Genomic DNA, 20089 nt, shown 5'->3' with positions numbered 1-20089 from the left:
CAGTATCCCAGGAAATTATGTATAGTAAATTTAATTTCCTATCTCTCACACCCAAACATTTACTTTCAAATTGGAGAGCAGAAAATAGTTCTCATTACATAGAACATTCATGTTTGGTGTGCTGTGGAGAAACAATCATTTTCCAATATAAAGCATCTCTACATGGAGTCTTGGATATCGTATAGTTGATTAGTAAGAGGTAGGTAATACTTAATTAAGTTGATCTTTCGGATAAAACATTATGAATGAGCCTTAAAGAAAAGAGACACCATTTTATTTTAAAGGTAACATGGTAACAGATTTGAAGGAGTCATTTCAGAATTTAAGCTAGAAACACCATTAAAGACCAGTTAATCTAACACCATTATTGTGTAGATGGACTCACAAAACTCAATTATTTTCAAAATTAATGGGAAAGCTGGTCTAGAACCATGGGCTCCGGCACTCAGCATTGTGCTTCTCCCTAAAAAGGTACAAGATATGTCCCCAACATAATTTTCTCTTTCATTATATTTTTTCAAGTGACTAATTCAAAAGTTTAAGTAGTTAAGATTTAAATCACTTTTGTGTTGTCAAAATGATCATTGTACATAATGAACAATATGCATGTTCATGATGTATAGAAAGTTTACTTAAAATATCAGTTAAAAATTTTCCTATAGTTTTGTATAATATTTTTATTTGCTCATTGATATAATTTAAGTTGGCTGCAAAGTCTTTTGTGATTTTGGGGGATCCAGTAGTATTAGAAACTCTTTACTGTGATGCACCCCAATGGTACATAACTGTTCACAGCCATGCCATCTACATTTGAATATTAAGAATACTATAAATAAGAAGCTTTCAGAAGTTACATCTGAAACCTATAGTAGATTAGCAGCCTGTCTGATCTATGCATTGGCTCTGCTTTAACTGATACAACCCTTTATTTATCAAACTTCAGGATTTATTTCAGGCCTTCATCTATCAATATATGAATGCATATATTAAATAAGTTTTTGAATTTAGTGACTTTACATGGTCTATTTCTTCCAATTTTAAAGCTTTCAAGCTTTAAATCCATTTGATTTCTTTCACTGTTTTTTCTTAACTGACTTGCCAAAATTACTTTTGACACTCTTTGCCAGAACATGAAAGTGCCAGTTTAAGTGACTGTTGCTGTCAAATGGGAATCCTGGTTTTCACAGACAGATAAGCAAGCATAAAGGCCCACCTGACTTTAAAAACTCATATACAGAGTCCAACCCACAGAGCATATTAACTGGAGGCGGGACAGGGATCCAGGGGTTTAGAAAAAGATTCATGGCATAGCTTCTCAAGCCTTCCTTCATGAGGAACAATCCTTTTTATAAAACTAAGTCTGCATATGTATGCCATGGCCTACTATAGAAAAAAATCCTACATCTTTTTATGACAAATATTTGCATGTTTAAATCATAGTGTCCCTCGCAATGGAATATTGTTTATAGGTGAAAATATGTGATTTCAACCTCCTCTTTTTCTTTGGCCTACTCCTAATGGTCACACTAAAGGTACATGAATGACTCTGACGTTAAAGAAAAGTGGATCACTTCAGTCAAATTAAAAATTATTTCCATGTTGTAGATCAAGAGATTCTGTAATTCTCCAAGCAATCTAGAGAAATCTAATTCCATAATTCAAATCCATGTAATTTTCATTTTGGAAGTTACATGTGTAGGAAAGTATAAAAATAAACATGTAGATGGATGATGTAATAACTGTTTTCATTTTGCCACATCTTTGAGTCAGTGTCTTGGTCTTACATATAACTCCTGTGCTTTGCTGATCAAATTGGAATTCCTACTGGTAGCAGGGATCATTTTGTGAGTTCAAACTAAAACTACCACAATTACCTAACTCTTTTCTATTTGCTACCTAATCCAGGATTTTAACGTGGGTTAATACTGTACTTGTGACCTATTTTATCTCCTAAGCTTTTAAGAACATCATGATCTGACATATGTTGGGGATGCTTAGATAAAATGCTCTGCCAAGCACGTAAGACAAATTTAGGAATGACAGAAATTTAAAAGTCAGTAGAAGAAACCAGAGGCAGTTTTTCTGCTAAATTATCTTCACTGTTGTTGAACTAAGTAAGTGGTTCTTACGCTCCACTGTGCATATAAATCATCTGGGAGTGATGTTAAAAAGCAGGTTCCTGACTCCACCTCAGGATTCTGATCCACTAGTTATGGGTTGTGAATTCCAGGAATCTGCATTTTCAGCAAGTTTCTCAGTTAATTCCAGTGCAGGAGACCTGAGAACCACCCAGATAGAGATGTGCCAGTTTGTAGATCTTTAATTTTTTTTCATCCTTGATAATCTGTGGCTGTACATATCACAGTGACAATAGTGTTCATTTACAATCATGGATACTAGACAGAGGACTAATGGCTGATTTTTAAAAATCCTATTTTTTGCAGTTTCCAAATGTTTTCTAATAAGCACATATTAATTATACAATTATAAAAATATTTTTTCAGACAAAGCTCTGAGCATATAGAGTATTCAAATTTTAAAAACTAATTTCCAACACAATATTTTTAGGGTTTTGTTTTTTGTTTTTAATTAATAGAGGCAATAGATTTGTATTAAAATTTACAAAATTCTTAAGAGTATAAAGGTGAGCTCAACAAAACTACCTTGAATCTCTGCATCATGATATGTCTTTAACCTTTGCATGTGCATTTTTAAATACTTTCATTAATTTTTCTTACTGTTTCTCAAACCTACCAGGACCTCTTCAGTCTCAGTCTTTCCTTTTGCGTCTCCCTCTTTAGTGAGCTTTGCCACCAGATATCTTTATATTTTGCCTTCTCAGCACCTTCATATTTTTGCTCATTAATCACCTCAGTGAGACCTCCCTATACCATCCTTTAAAAAATTGCGATGTCCGCTCCACCTCCAGGCTTCTAATCTTTCCCTGCGTTAGTTTTCTCCGTACCACAAATTATCTTCTAATAAACATCATTTACTTGTTTGTTTTGCTTATTTTTGATTCCTTCCCATGAGAATAAAAAGCTATGGAAGAGCAGGTTTTTAAATCTGTTTGTGGAGCATTTTCTCCTCAATGCCTGACTGGCACAAAGTTTGTGCTCAGTAAATATTTTTTGAATGAATGAATGGAGAAATGATATTAACATTCCTAGAAAATATAAACAAGTCAAAGGAATAATAATTCCCAACTATTAAATAGTCAACCATTTACCTTGTGGTGTGTATTCTCTAAATTTTTATGTGTGTGTGTGTATGTGTATATATAAATATATATATATGTGTGTGTGTGTATTATATGTGAATTATATATTAATATGTATAAATATATAATATGCACATTATTATAGTATAATAATTATATCTAAATAAATCTGGTTACATAATATATATAATTATACAATAGAATAGAAGCATTATAATTAATATTGTAGAATATATATAATTTCTCACTCTTTTTCTCTTTGACCGTTGGTTCTATTTCCTTTCCTTTTCACACTCCCATTACATTTGTATTGAATTTGTCAGCATATCCTATCTGCCTCTATTGTTCAGTTCTATTTTACTCTTCTTTTTTCTCTAAGCATTATTTTTGGTATGTACTATTTATTATATTCCACTGCACACATACTGATTTCTGCTGTATCCAGTCTACTAATAAATTTGTCCACTGAGATCCAAATTTTAGACAATGTGTTTTTCAACTTAGAGTGTCCATTTTTTTTCGTTTTTGTTTTGTTTTATCTGTACTTTTCTTTTCCTGTCTGAATCTAGTCAAGATACTATAGCAGGGTTAGATTGGCCTCATTGAGTTGGGAAGTATCTCTCTACCTCTGGTTTATGAAATAGTTGGTGTAAACTTGGTATCACTTGTAATTTAAGTGGTTGACAGGTTTTACTAGTGAGGCCATCTGGGCCAGGAGTTTTTCTTTTGGGAAAGGTTTTTTAAATTCAATTTTTTTTCCTTTTTGTATATTCTGATTCTCTGGTTAGAATACCTCATTTTTCAACTATTTTGTTTGTACCTATGCATTGAAAAGATCATGTGACCTGAGCTAAAGAGAAGTATACTGTATATTTTGTCACTTCGTTATTAGTGATTCACTAGTGGGAGAGTGTTGTCATCTGTATTGGCTTTTTTGTTCTTCAAGGATGAGGTTTCAGATTGTTCTTTGGAAGCAGCTGTTTAACATGTTGGAAGGTCTGGTTGAAGCCTGAAATGCTGGGATGGGAACTATTTGTCTGTACAGATTCGCTCAGGCATTTACAAATGTGCTAGTGGAGGTCTCAGGGGCACAGATCCCTGTGGAATAGTCGGAACTGAGGGATTAAAGGATCTGTTGTGGAGGCGGATCACTGGTGATGATCGCGGCGGTCAGCAGAGTCCCTGTTGGTTTTCCTGCGGACCCCAAACATTTTTCCTTAATCTAGCCCACCTCAGTCCCCTTCATTTTTTACTCATTTTCTATTGAGAGATTATTTATTCTTCGTGTCCACCTTCCTCATCTGCTTGCCCCTGACATTACTTCTCAAAATATTTGTGGATTAAAGAAGTATTAGTGCTACATCGCCAGAAGAGACTTCAGTTAAGGTGTTCCAAGATGTGATAGCTGAGGATGGTAAGTGGGACAGGACACTAAGCAGACAATAAAAAGATAAATGAACATGTTCAAGTGGCGTTAGCAAATATAATCCAATTATACAATATGTATATTTGGACAAGTTCATTTGGGTTTTTTTCTTCCTCTTAATTTTGTTAGTATTAGAAAGTACTCCTGTGGATCCTTGGTGTATAATTTCTTTTTCCTTGGATTATATACCTGACAGCAGTAATGTGCAATTTAGTGTTTTGTAGCAGCAAAATTTTCTCATTAGCATAATTAGCATAAAGGAAACATTGTAAACTTCATAGAATTCCCCCTTGTGGCCCCTTTCTGTCACTACTTCTCCCTGAAGAAACCCTAGTAACTTCTAATAGTGTAAATTAATTTCGCTTGTTTTTAAATTTTTTATGAGTGGAATCATGTCATATGCATCCTTTATGTTTAACTTTCAGTCATAACAATATCTTACCAGTGAATGGAAACTCACCTTGCATCCAGGACCTCCGGTTATTCTAAACTGTCGCTTTAGCTCACATTGACCTCTAGGAATTAATCACAGTTTTATCCAGTCTTTTTCTTGCCCACGTTTATGTTGTCACCTCTTTCTCCCATGCCTGTCAAAGGTGAAACAATTAGTATGCCGTGTCTCTTCAGAGAGGTGCTTGTTACTCTTTGGAATTCCCTTGGTTGCTTTGCAGCCCAACAATTTAATGCTTTCTTCCTCCAGAGAGCGTACACTTCGGCTTTTGGAAAGTATTAAGATAGAGTAATGCAACTGTTGGAGCAGGTGAGCTTCAGTCTTTGGAAGGATGCTTTGTGTCGCTCCTAGGAAGCACACCACCGTAAGATCACTTTTTTCCTTGGTAGCATCAGAGCTCCAACTTTGTTTCCCTCCAGCTCTATGAGATTACCAGAAGCTCTCCATAACTTCTCAGGATCCCAGCCACTACTTTTATAGGCACTTCCTGGTGGGGAAGAAGTAGCACTGCCGCCCTCTGCATAGCGACCACCCCCGGAAATGTGCCTGGGTAGAACTTCTCTTGGAGGTTCCCTTCTTAGTCTGTGATTTTGGAGAATTGGGTGTGTGTGTGTGTGTGTGTGTGTGTGTATCTGTTCTCTAACTCAAACTTCCTCTGACATTTTTATGTAGGGTTTTAATCTACTTAGGATGGACATAATGCTGTAGTGATATAATGCTTTTAACATCTGCCATCCACAAATGTAAATTCCTCAAGAGGAGTGTCTATTCATAATAAGAGCAGGAAGACATGTGGTCCCATATCTGTAGCCCCTGTACCCCCACTAACCCACCCAACCATGATTCTAGACAGGACAGATACAGATAGATGGAAGAGAATGAGGTTGAGCCATGCCACATGTTTTATATCTGATTCTACCCTGTTTGATTGAAGAAGCAATGGCCTGTACTTATTTTACATGTTCACCTAGTTTGTTAGGAAGTTTTAAATAAGAGTGATGGCTGTCTCATGAGGCAGCGGAGGCAGGGACTGACTGAGGGTATAAGAGCTGCAGGTTGTACCCTAGGTAGGAAGATGTAATTCGGAGGGGATGGATTTAGTAGAGGAAAGGACAGCCTGCAAATACCACAATTTCTGAGCATCAGATCAGTATCTTGGGCTGACATAGCTGGTAAAACTGGATAGAAAATCTAAATGGAGAATAGAAGCAGACCCAATGTAGACTGAGCTTTAGGTAATAGGCAGAACATGCTCCTTTACTCTGTTTAGGATCTTAATTAAACAGGCATGAGTATTTAAAAGCATTATCAAGTACAGGTAGAAGAGAGCAGAAATGAACATTTCAGTGTCTGTTACAGTGGGTTCACATGGAATCACAACCAGTACTGTTAGATCTAGGCCAGGAGTTGCCAGCTTGAGTGCTGATTTTAATTCCCGTATTTATAGTAGGATGTTGATGACTGACAGGTATGACCACCATCTCAGAAGAGAGCAGAGCCCTTCCTGCATTATTTGTGTAAGGTTGCTGTAACCCCTAGACAGTCCTACCTGTCCTGACACAAAGAAGAGCATTTCCAAACATGGGCGAGGGGTAACAGATGGAAGCATAGCATGTGTATAAAGCACACCATCACACAAGGTGTGCCAGTACACTTTCCTGTTGTGAAAAGAAAGACTCATCTTAACTATTTTTCAATGATTAATTGTTAGAGATGGAAAAAAGGATGAAATAATTCAGATTCTTTATATAAATATTTCTTGCTATAGTTAGTTAATGAAAAAAGAATCCTGTCTTTTAAAATTGCCCTGTCACAGGACATGGGTTGTCATAACGCTGTAAATCTTACAAATCTTGCTTATTTCCTATAGTCATTAGACCCCAATTTCCTAATTATGTAAGGTGAAAATGTTGATTTGATTAACTCATCTCCATGGAATGTGCGTATCTTCCTGTACTCAAGAGTGCTGGCTCATGGTATGTCTAGGAGTAATGTGTCAGCTGTTGCCACAAAAATACTTCATTACACACTGCCAAAACTCATCAAAACATGACAGTAAGCAACTCATGGAGAGAAGAGCCTTTTAAGGACCCATTTTAAAGGCAGTTTGGTAAGAGTTGCTGATCAGGTCTTGGTGATGCAGAGGGGAAGGTGCTGAAAAAAATCACAGATGGCTTGATGTTTTTATCTCAGGATATTGTCTAGATAGAGTGTAATCATAAGTCACCAAAATTAGGAATGCAGGAGAAAGTCAAAAATGTGCAGGGCTGGTAGAAAGTGGAACCTCATTTGAAAGAGATGAACTGGGCTTTACACATGCTTCTACTGAGGTTATCAGGGAAAGGCTGAGAGATCCAGGTTCAGTTAATAGCTGGAAACAGAGTTCAGGAGCTTGGCATGGTAGAAAGTAGACTGAGTGTCTGTGAAGACGGGGGGGTGGGGAACCACTGAAATCGTGGCAAGGTCATTAGAGTTGTTGGGCAAGTGCTAGAAAGAGGTTCAAGGCGGGGTAAAATGCCTGAGGCAGGACAGAGACCCAGAACTGTGGCACAGGATGGGATCAGCAACAGGCCAGAGAGACAACAGGAGTGAGGGTCGGGGGCAAATCCAGAGGGCAGGACAAGGCGGCGGGTTCAGACTCTGAGCACTTCGGCAGGAAAAAGGGCTGTGCGGGGACCCACAGGCTGGACCAGCCAGGGAGGCCATCAAGATGTAAACAAATTAAGCAAGAGGTCGTACCAGTCCTGGGACCCCTGTGAAAGTGAGAGCCCGTGTCCAAGCATTTCAGCATGAGACCTCAAGCAGATATCGTTGGAAGTATTTCTAGAGAAGGAGGAAGAAGAAAAATTCTGAAGAGTGCCATGTTCCAATTGATAAATGAGTAGAGATAAAGCTGTTCTCAGTCAGCCAAAGTGGTATTTATATGTCATACAAGGGTATCTTTCTGTATGTCATACAAGTGTAGAACAGCAGCTATCTTATTTTTTGGATATGAAGAATGAAATACTCAAGTTACTTAAACTGTTTGCACGTTCTTTCCACCCTTCCTGTCCTCCCTTGCCTCTGTCCCTCCCTCCCTTTTTCCCCACTGAGGAGTAGGTGTGATGGGTTTGGGAAGGAAAAGATCACTCAGAACCTGTCACATGTCGGGGGAAGCACCTCAGCTTGATGGAAGGTGTTCCGAAGCCCCAGTGTTTTCCAGGATACCTAGAAATCTCTTATTTAGCCTGGCTAGTAAATAATTTCTTCCAGAACTCAGTAAAACTGAAATGAAATAAAAAATTCATGTGCTTTTGATTCCCTGTTGAACATATTAGCACTCTGTTAAGTAGTATGTGTTCTCTAAACTTTTGAGGCCCATAGGTAATTAGCATTTAGTCACTTAGATAATCGGCTGTTAAAATGATTTAATTCTCAGAATGGAGCCGGACGAAAATAGAAATATAGGATTGGCCTTACATTGTACACCTTTTAGCTTAGAAGGTTTCTTTTAGCTTCATGTCCAATTCCTAAGGTTGAAAGTGGAACTAATTTTCTGTTTCCTGTTTTGTGATTTTTCTGGATTCCTTATTTTTAATTTGGTGATGTCTTGAAAATAATTTGCTTTTTTCTTGCAAAAGTTAAATCAAAGATGTTTTTTAGAATGAAAATTGAAAGCCCACTAAAATATTTGATCAAGTATTTTCTGGTACTATACAATATGATTATTCATTTTTTTTCTTATTTTAATATAGACATATTTTCTGGTTTTACACATACTGTTAGTTTATACATACTTTTATTGGTAAATTATTAAAACTGTGTCAGCTGAAATGTTTGTGTACTTCTGGCTTCTTGTACTAAACATTTCACAAGGCTGATTTTGGTAAAGTTATTTGGTTGAAATACATTATTGTTACTTTAGGTGCCGACTATTTCAAAGCGGAATTTCCAATTGCCTTGATTAAACTAGAAACATTCTATGGCTTGGATGACTTACATTTCAAATTGGTTTGAACAAGATGATTGGTATGAAGGACTACAAAGAGTAAGATATATTTATGTTGTAATTATAATTTTCTATGTTCTTTTCTGCTTTACTTCTCATGCAGCTGTATTTCTGTGTCATTTATATTGTGGACGTTCTTGCATTGCAAAATTCTGTGGGTAAATAAGACATCAGTTGATAGCTTAAAAAGCAGAGGTAAGAAGATACTATATGTCATAATTACACATTGAAGAAGAGGCATTTCTTTTCTAGGTCTCAAATGAATTCTTAATACTTTCAAATTGTTTTTAGGCTTTAAATATAAAATAGTCTAATGATATTAATGTATGAAAACAGCGGTAATTTCAACTAAGTCATTTTACATAAAAACAGTTAATGAAGTAAAAGATATGATGCTAATACTATGTATTACAATAATATTGTATAAGAAAATACAGACATTTTCTGAAAGTATCATGTTTCATTTGATAAATTTTTAGGCAGTTATGCTTTATAAAGATTTGCACTGTTACTACAGCAACTTCTTAGTACTTTAGTAAAAATGTACCTTATCAAAATGGATTTAGCTGAGACTCATACATGATTTCTCTGATCATTTCACCTTTTATTGGAAGATTTTTATTTAAATGAAGGCCATTTGTGGATTTTTTTCTTTTCATTAATGAGTGGAACCAAAGGGCTGGCATATCTGTGTAGCTTCGCCAGCTTTTCCCCAGTGTCTGTCAGCAGGTGCTGCTAAAGACAGGCAGTACTGAATTCTCCTTCCTCCTTCTTCTGCTTCCCATTCCAATCACGTCAATCAGAGATACTTTCTCAGCATTTTACTTCCTTTTAATTGGAAAGCCTCAGCAGTTTAAAGCTTCCTGTCTCCTGGGCATCTTTTCAGATTTTTTTTCGTTTAGCTGTGAATCAAGCTGGTAAACATCCTGGGAGCTAGTTAGTTTCTAACTATCCTCACCATGGACATCCTAAAACATTTGTCAGAAAAGAGGTTGACAGTTAATGGGTAGCTTTCCATCCTGAATTCCAACAGTATCCTTAAGTGATGGAAATATTTCAGCTTATGAGCTGAGAGGTCTCATGGATGCCCCCCCACTGCAGGGCAGCACCCTTTGTCCATGTATTTTAAACATAATAACAAGCGCATGTCTGATGTTCAAACAAAGACCTTTTTTCAAGTGCAGCTCACTTATTGCTCAATGGGCGGGGATGGGGATGATTTGGGGGGACAGGGGGGACTGATTTTAAGAAACCATTTTTTGCTAAATTGTGTGTTCCTTTACACAATGACTTTGGGGCAGTTAATGGAGATTCTAAGGATTCAGTCTTTCCCTCCACAGTGCTGCCAATCTGCCTTTTAGTAGTACCTCTGGCCTTTGTAAATGAATTCCTGGTTCATTCACATAACAATGAAACATTCTGAAGTAAGGATATAAGAGGGCACATAATATATATCTGAAAATTATAATTACCTGTCATATATTGTTAAAATATATTCACTTACCTAGATATGTGACCTATTTTGTAGAATTTATATTTAAAATGCAAGTACATATCTGGGACAGTTACATCATGAATGATTCTGGCATTACTGAAAACAGAATAAAAAAGAAATGACAGAGACAGGAAGTACCATAACAGAAATGAAGAATGCCTTTAGTGAGCTTATTAGTAGACTGGAGATGTCTGAGGGAGAATCTGTGAGCTTGAGGACATGACAGTAAGAACTTCCAAATCTGAAGAGAGAAAAAAGAATGAAAAAAAAAATCCCCAAACAGAATGTCCAAGAAATGTGGGACAACTACAAAAGGTGTACCATGCACATGACGGAAGTACCAGTAGAAGAAGACAGAGAGGAACAAGAGCAGTCATTGAAACAGTAAGGACTCAGAATTTCCGCACACTGATGCGACACACCAAACCACGGGCCCGGGGAGCTCAGAGAGCACTGCTCATCAGAACCACAGGAGCCCCCAGTGGTTTGCAGCTGGCGGTGGGGGGGGAGGGGCAGCAGTTTTGTAGGACTAAGCTCTTAACCTGTGGAATCTGATGCTATCTCTGGGTAGACAGTGTCAGAATTGAGTTGAATTCTCAAAAATCCAGCTGGTGTCCCACGAATTGCTTGGTAGTGGTGGTGTTGGAAAATCCTCCCCACAACACCCACTGGAATTGTTACCAGAACCAGTTTACCTTCCAAAACAGCACCAGTGCCAGATGGTTCACTTGGAAATTCTACTAAACATTGAAGGAAGAAATTGTACCAGTTCTCTATCATTTCTTCCAGAAGATAGAAGCAGAGGAAATACTTCCTGAGTCATCCAAAGAGTCCAGCAGTACCCTAATACCAAAACCAGAGAAACACATTATAAGAAAGAAAACTATAGGCCTGTATCATTCAAAAAAACTAGATGCCAAAATCCTGCACAATATATTAGCAAATAAAAACCAACAAAGTATAAAAAGAGGACATTCACCTCAAATAAGTGGGATTTATCCAAGTATGCAAAGCTAGTTCAACAGTCAAAAATCAATTCATGTAATTTGTCACATCAACAAGCTGAAAATGAAAAAGTCACTGATTGTATCAATAGATGCTGAAAAAGCCTTTGACAAAGTCAATCGTTTTCCTATATACCAACAATTAACCTGTGGAATTTGAAATAAAAAACGTTACTATTTACATTAGCATCCCCAAAATGAAATGCTGAGGCATAAATCTAACAAAATACGTACAAGATCTATATGAGGAAAACTAAAAAACTCTGAAGAAAGTTATTAAAGAAGAACTAACTAAATGGAGAAATATTCCATGTTCAAGGATAGACTCAGTGGTATTAAATGACTCCTTTTTACCTGTATGTTTAAATATCTTTCTCTTAAGTTTTTTTTCCTAAATAGAAACTCAGATTTGGTTAAACATAAATCAGATTAATAGTGTTTTTAATTCCACACAAACATTATTAACAGTAATCATTGACCCAAGGATAAATTACAAAAGCTTATTTAATTCACATTATGGTCAAAATATTGTATATTTTCAGTGATAATTAGTATTGTTGTAACATTACTAGTTTTAAATTAGAGATAACATAACTAAAAATTATTTCATAATTATTTCAGGTCCCTCTACTCCTAGGGACACATTGTACAATGCCCATCATGTGATGTGATAGATCAGATGTTTATATATTTATGTGTTCATGTTTCCTATGTGTGATATTTTTACATGTTGTGGTGTCAAGACAATAATAATTTATTATTAAAATGAAGTACAACTTTTGAGCAGCATAAATGAAATACTGACCAAATATTAATTTTTGGATATGTTAGTGCAAACCAAATTTATTATATCTGCCAGTTATTTACTGAATTTTTCAAAACAATATTTTAAGGTTATGGTTACTATTTACGGTTTGCTTATTTTAATCAGATACAAAATTGCCGATATTGAGAAATGCCTGGTATATCTTTGTGGTATAAGTGGACGATTGTTTCTCATATTAAAAGTCCTCATTTTTAGATCTATATTCCTGAGGGTATTGGAAATGATAGCTAATAATGAACTGGGTTCTGCCTTTAAAAAGCCTTTTTTTCTTTGTCAGTAATCTGTTCTCCAGTGTCATTTATTATATAATATATAGTATAATACTCAGAACAGATATTATTTGGCCTTAGTGTGATTTTCCTTTATCTAGGTTTTCAATATGATCATAGATTTACAAAAGTGTCACTCTTGGCTTCCTTTTCTCTAGTATCCTAGAAGAATTGAATTTAGAGTTTATACATAGAGTTCCTAGAGCTGAGAGGAACTCGTTCAAGAATGAAAATCTAGTTCAGAAGCTTTATTTGGGGTAGAAAAAACAGAACTTGATGTTGAATCCTGACTCCTACTCAGTCTGTGCCAGTTCGGAGCTGGGTCTCAATCCCTGTTTATGTCCCCACCAGACGACCCCTGCATCTCCGGAGTTCTTTTGTTCAACATCACCTGTTGTTGGACAACAGGACAATTTATGATCAGCCACATGGACAATTTATGATCAGCAATTTCTAGCTCCCTTCTGTCCTCTCTTCATAATGAACAATATTGTTAACCCTTCTTGCACACCTGCTTTGTGTACCTCACATAGTTTTTGTGAAGATACAGTCAATGTGAAAACTATGAATTTCTACGAGAGGTCATGGTCCTCCCAATATTGGCGCACAGTGTTTTACATTTGAATGTGCTGCCTTGAATGAATTGCCAGTATCTAGTTGCCAGTTTTGGCACATCATACCTAAAAATCTGGACATTTCCATTTCCCTGGGAAGTTCCACAAACCTGGCCACATGGGGGGCCTCCTCCAGTGGCCCCAGAGCCCTTTCCTGAGGACGTGCACTTTCTGGTTCACTGTGTTTCTCCTTACAGGGTTCCCAGCCTTTGGACAAGTGTCACTTGTCATTTATCATTTTATAATTGCTTGCTTCCCTAATTTAAATCACTTGCCTTGATGTCTGTAGACATTAGGGGTTCATCCTGCTCTCTGACAGCATACATTGAGGTGCACAGGCCTAGGAGAGCATTCAGCACCGAAAGGTAAGGGTTAAGGAAGACACATGTAAAACAATGAGGAAACTGCTTATTAAATAATGAAAATGACAAATATTTCCCCGAATTTGTTTTTCAAGGCAAATATGTCTCAGGTAAGACAAGTGGGATTGCTGGCTGCTGGGTGTCAGCCGTGGAACAAAGACGTGTGCGCTGCCAGTGGAGACAGATTCGCGTACTGTGCTACCCTGGCCATCTACGTTTATCAGGTAGAATAACACTGATTCTTTTCGATTTGCAATTCTGTTAGGTAGAGTAAATACTTAATTCATACTTAACTGGCATATGAAAAGCTTAATGCTATGATCTGTATTGATATTTGTATGTTACATTTTTGTTGCTGTTTATACTAAGGTATATTTAAAGATACACAAATTGATGGGTTTTACTAGCTGAGCTTTTAGAAAATATTATATCATGGTATTAAATTATTAGCAAAATAATTGATTTCATAATTCTTTATCTGCTGTTCAACAAGAATTTATTCAAGAATTAAAAGGTACCATTTTATGAATGTTGAACAAGTAGCTTTAAATTCTTTTTAACTCTCTTCCCATGTAAATAAATGGAATTATTCTACTCTTTTGTTTCAAACCTTGCTCAGTAACAACATTTGATATAAGAAAATTGTCAGTTGAAGAGTGTTGGTGGTCCATTTGAAATCATTATATTAAAAGTAGTGCAAATATATTATATTTTGAGATATTCTTGAGTAAAAACCTAACCCCTTTTTCATATCCTAGCTCACCCAGACGTCTCTTACCAGGTCCTAATCTATGGAGCCAGTGGCCTTCTGAATGGCTCCTTATGGGGGTGCCTTAAACTTCTCAAAGCCAAGTCCAGTCTTTCTCCTTAACCTCCAGTGACTACCTCAGTGTCACCAGCTAACCACACCATAGGTGTGAGAGTGACCTTTGACCCCTCTTCTTCTCACGTCCTGTACTCTAGGTACCCAGGGCTGATTCTTGTATTCTGTATCTTTTACTGTCTTCTTTATGCCCTTCTCATGTGACTAAACTAGTATAATAGTTTCTTAATGCTGTCTTTGCCTCTATTTTAACTCTAATTTATACTTCAGTGTACTCAATCACTTGTAATGCAAATCTAATATTTTAAATCTCCTATTGCTCTTCATTCCCTAATATTAACACCCAAACGTCATAGTATGACATGCTTTTGCAATCCTCCTGTCTCTGTCTCCCTCTCACCTTGTGCTCCAGAGATAACAGCATTTCCCAAAACATCTGAGAGTCTTATATTTTGCCTTTCCATATCTAATTTTTGGTTTGCCTATGTTGCCTGTCCAGAAAAGATTTTCTCATATTTCACAGTCCTTTCACATGTATAAGCTCTTTTCTGTATTCTGCTTTTCCCTCTTTTTTATCAGTGACGGACCTTACAAAGTGAGCTGTCTCTCTGCACGCCTCCATTGACCAGAATGAGTCCTCTTCATTCTCTAATTCTCATGTTATTGCACACTCGTTAGGGTTTAGTAGACACTCCTTAATGTTTCTGGAATGACTTTTTTTTAATTTTGAAACATGAAGTCATTTTAGTTAAGAGTGAAAATGAATTAATGCTTTTTTCTGGAGTAAAAATGACTTTTAATTACTAAGAGTGTTGTATTTTATTGGAAATTTAGGAAATAATAGCATTAATCTGTAAGCCACTTAATTTTCCACAATACAGATTTTATAGATTACAACTTTCTATAGTTCATTCCTCAAGAGTGTGGAAATATCCATCAATCAAAATGCAATTTCCATATAACTCACAGTCCTTCACTTCTCATTCCCCTGGTAAGAAGACAGGAGCCATCCCTCTGGACCGTCTTTTCCCTCCCATCTACCTACTTCACACTCTGCATATACTCCCAAACCTCCTGTAAAATTTATTCCTTAGTCTTATGTCCCTATCTTGTCTCTTATTTCCTTCTAAAGAAGAACTTAACAGGCAAGGCAAACTATCTCTCTAAGGAGTAAAGGAAGGTCAGAAAGTGGATGAAGGCAGAACTTAATTTTTTTCATGTCTGCATTGTCTTAAGTTTTTTTTATTAAGGTATCATTGATATACAATCTTATGAATGTTTCACATGAACAACATTGTGGTTAGTACATTTACCCATATTATCAAGTCCCCCCCACACACCCCATTGCAGTCACTGGTCCATCAGTGTAATAAGATGCTATAGAGTCACTACTTGTCTTCTCTGTGCTGTACTGCCCTCCCGTGACCCTCTTACATTATGTGTGCATTTCCCTGATAATTAGTAATGTGGAGCATTTTTTCCTGTGTCTGTTGGCCATCTGAATTTCTTCTTTGGAGAGATATCTGTTCTGCATTGTCTTAAGTTTTATGATGACATGTTCAGATTGAATATTTAGGAAGATAAAGTTAAAATGATTAATATAGAAAAAGCTATGAAGATAGTTTCTATGTCATCAAGTGTGATACAAACTAAAAATCATCCTGATTTATAAGTTAATACAAACTCAGGTGATAGTTCATTACAGACTCTACTATAAAACTTTGTTTCAAAGTATACACAGAAAATTACATTGTTAGATGGTGGCATTAACATTAAACTTATATTAATAAGTATTGTTTTAAATGTGATCATCTCACTTGAAGTACTTTGAAAATTATGGTACTACTTTCAAACTAAGAAGCTTTTACATAGCAAAGGAAACCATCCACAAGACAAAAAGGCAGCCTACTATATGGGAGAAAATATTTGCAAATCATATATCTGTTAAGTGGTTAATATCCAAAATATATAAAAAACTCATACAACTCAATAGCAAAAAAATAAACAACCTGATTAAAATATGACAGAGGGTCTGTACAGACATTTTTCCAACAGGCATTTGAAAAGATGCTCTACATCTCTAATCATGAAGGAAATGAAATCGAAATCACAATGAGATATCACCTCACACTTGTTAGAATGGCTAGTATCAAAATTATAAGAAATAACAAGTGTTGATGAGGATATGGGGAAGAGGGAGCCCTCATACACTGTTGGTGGGAATGTAAACTGGTGCAGCACTATGGAAATCAGTTCCTAAAAAAAAAAAGAATTATCATATGACCTAGCAATCCCATTACTGGATATTTATCCAAAGGAATTGATATCAGTATTTCAAAAGAATATATGCTCACTCATATTCATAGCATCGTTATTTACAATAGACAAGACATGGAAACAACTTAAGTGTCCATCAGTGGATGAATGGGTAAAGAAATATGGTGTGTGTTTATATATACACAATTCAGCCATAGAAAAGAATGAAAACCTGCCATTTGTGACAAGACAGAGGGACCTCTAGGGCATTATAGTAAGTGAGATATGTCAAAGACAAATACTGTTATGATCTCACTTATACGTGGAATCCAAGACAAAAACAAAAAAGCTGAACTCAGAGATACAGAGCGCAGATCTGTGGCTGCCAGAGGTGGGCCTGGTGGGGGCTGGGCAAAGTGGTGAAGGGGTCAAAAGCTACAGACTTCCAGTTCTACAGTAAATAAGTCATGGGATGTAATGTGCAGCATGGTGGCTATAGTTAACAGTACTGGATTATATTTTTGAAAGTTGCTAAGAGAGTAGATCTCAAAAGTTCTCATTACAAGAAAAAATATTGTAACCATGTGTGGTGATGGATTTAACTAGACTTACTGTGCTCATTTTGTAATGTATACAAATGTCAAATCACTATGTTGTACACCTGAAAAACAAATAGTGTTATATGTCAATTATATCTCAATTTAATTAAAAGAATAGAGAGACATGGGGCAGGTTCTGGGAGGGGTATGAATTTATTTAGATACTGTGGTCAGAAATTATCTTTCTGAAAAGGTGGTTTTGAACCAAGACTGGAGCAGAAGAATGAAAAGCCGTGAGCACAGCAGTGGGGAGAGCGTTCCAGGCCAAGGGAAACAGGCCCTACTGCACAAAGGGCTTTGCTCTGATAGAGAAACAAGGGTGGAGGGAACAGGGAAGAACATGGTGACCCCGTGACCCTGGCAGAATACAGAGGTCCGTGAGGAAGGACACTGAAGGCCATGGAGCAGTTAGGGTTTTGCTGCAAGTCACGGCTAAAGAAAGTTTGGGGTAATAAGCAGTTAATACAATCATGATTTGAAAAACTCTTCAGTGAAAAGTTCATTGTGTGTAAAAGGGAAAAACGAGGTACAACGAAGTGATGCATATGTAGTATAATCCCAAATGTTAAGAATGATAGATTAACACACTAATTAATAGCTCATTTACAAAGGAAATAGGAAAATTAGGCTATTCCTTGTGTCCACTTAGATAGAAGAACACAACATAGAGTCTCATCCAAAAGCAGTGACCTCAAGTGGGTCTCATGGTACCGCTGCTCTGCCAACTTTGGACATAATAATGTAATAGTGAGCAGTTGGTTTACTTGACCTAAGTGAGAAATGGCAGAAAAAATACTCCAAAGCCAAGAGCTTTTTTGTGCTTCGTTAATAGACACATCTTTAAAAACATGATGAAGCCCTGAGTTATTATGCATATTTAAATGTACGTATATAGTTACTTGTAAAATCATTATGTTTGATTTCAGTTCTCTCTTATTTCATAAACAATGGTGTCTTTCAGCTGATTGAGCACACTTGACTACACTTGAAAGTAGACCAAGGCTTTCATATCTTGTTATTAGGTGTCCTAAAAATAATGTCATTATTAATGGAAAGAGGCTTGCCTAAAAAGAAGCACTGAAATGTTTTATTTATATATTTTTCTTAGTTGGATCACCGTTATAATGAATTCAAACTTCACGCAATTATGTCTGAACATAAAAAAACAATCACGGCTATCTCTTGGTGTCCACATAACCCTGACCTGTTTGCAAGTGGCGGTGCCGATAATTTAGTGATCATTTGGAATGTTGCAGAACAAAAAGTCGTTGCTAAACTCGACAATACGAAAGGTATATTTATAACTGGGATTTGTTATATTGAATGAAATATTTTTATTTCAAATAGCTGAGGTGTTGAAGTAGTGGTTTTCAAACTTTCTGATGGTAATCTTTGTAAGAAATACATTTCACATCCTGACTCGTGTGTGTGCATGTGTACAAAACCTAAAATTTCACAAAATAATTATACTTAGTACAATGTTTGATTGATAACATAGTCAATGCCAAATAATTCCATTAGTATTTAAGTATAACATTAAAATTTTCAAAATAAATATAAAAATGTAGAGATAAGATTTTCTTAATGAGTCAGTTGGCCTTGCCTGTTCATTACCCTCTTCCAATCTAAAACGTACAAGGACAAGATTATATCATAGTCAGTCCCCTGCCCAGTTGGTTTCTTTCCTCTTTTTTAAATTAGGTTAAGGTAGAAAGTCCTTGTTCACACAAATAGGTCTCAGTGAATTAAAAACATTAACCCCTTCTACTGAGGTTCTTACCTTATAATGATGATGAGGTTAGGTAATCATTTTTCTGTCAAAATAACTCATCTCTTTTTAAGCACCAAGTGTACGTCTGTTACTTACACTTTTGAGAGATACTACGGGTATGTTTTTCATCTTCAGCGTCTTCTCCAAGAAATACTGATTATAACTTTGAGAGAGAAAACTGAGATGAGACAATCTCAGAAACTTAATTTTGTTTAAATATTCTTTATACTGTTCTTTCCAGTATGTAGCAACAATATTGAGAATTCACAGGCAATTGCACTTCAATCTTACCTGCAAAATAATAATACTCTTGGCATTATTTATTTGGAGATGTTCAATGTATTTAGTATATTGCTTTTTCCTTGTTTTTTCACATTTAGATCATTAGGAATGCTGAAAATACCAGTAAAATAAACCCAATTTTGTTATGTAACTTTCATCTTAAAACTTGTTTGCCAAAGTCAGTTTTTCAAATAGGAAAATGTGACTCTTATCCCTAAGTTCATAGACCTGCATATTATTTTCACTTTCAACAACCGGTGAACTTTAGCGTAGTTTGCTCCAGTCTCTGAGCGAGGAATTTTTAAAAGGCAAGTATTCAGTGAGCTTCCATTAATTGTAAGTAACAGTTGTTAAGGTTTTTATTGCATCAGTGAGAGAGCCAAGTTACTTTTGGTTCAAAGCTTTGTGATATATAAGCAGCAATCGATAACCTCAGTCAAGATTTTTTATGTTTTCCTGGTTCTATCTGTTTCTACAACATCACAAATCCCACAGGTTTTTCTGGTATTGTTTATACTGATCAACAGTGCATTTTCCCAGTACTTTAAATCCACCTTTGTGTGAGATTATTTTAAATAACACAATAAAATTCTACCCATATTTTATGTGACATAAACTAAAAATGTGATACAATGTCATTGTTCTCATAAGTTGTCACACACATCTACACTAGACTGTAACTGCGTAATGCCATGCATTCTAA

The 20089-nt window shown here is 36.1% G+C and overlaps 1 protein-coding gene across 5 annotated transcripts in view; it reads left to right on the top strand.

Moving 5' to 3' along the window:
* WDR17 (WD repeat domain 17) overlaps nt 1–20089 on the top strand; it is a 77137-nt gene that overhangs the window by 3385 nt on the left and 53663 nt on the right. For 4 of the 5 annotated variants that reach the window (XM_073219205.1, XM_036996158.2, XM_036996147.2 and 1 more), the window contains exons 2-4: nt 9002–9124; nt 13751–13879; nt 18442–18625. In XM_073219205.1, the coding sequence (XP_073075306.1) occupies nt 9059–9124; nt 13751–13879; nt 18442–18625 (379 nt within the window). In that variant the 5' untranslated portion in view covers nt 9002–9058. The remainder of the gene's footprint in view (nt 1–9001; nt 9125–13750; nt 13880–18441; nt 18626–20089) is intronic. The other variant, XM_073219204.1, reaches the window with a different exon arrangement.

Source organism: Manis javanica, chromosome 12 (genome assembly GCF_040802235.1).
Source record: "Manis javanica isolate MJ-LG chromosome 12, MJ_LKY, whole genome shotgun sequence".
Classification (NCBI taxonomy): domain Eukaryota; kingdom Metazoa; phylum Chordata; class Mammalia; order Pholidota; family Manidae; genus Manis; species Manis javanica.
This window is presented reverse-complemented; position numbering and strand designations above follow the sequence as displayed.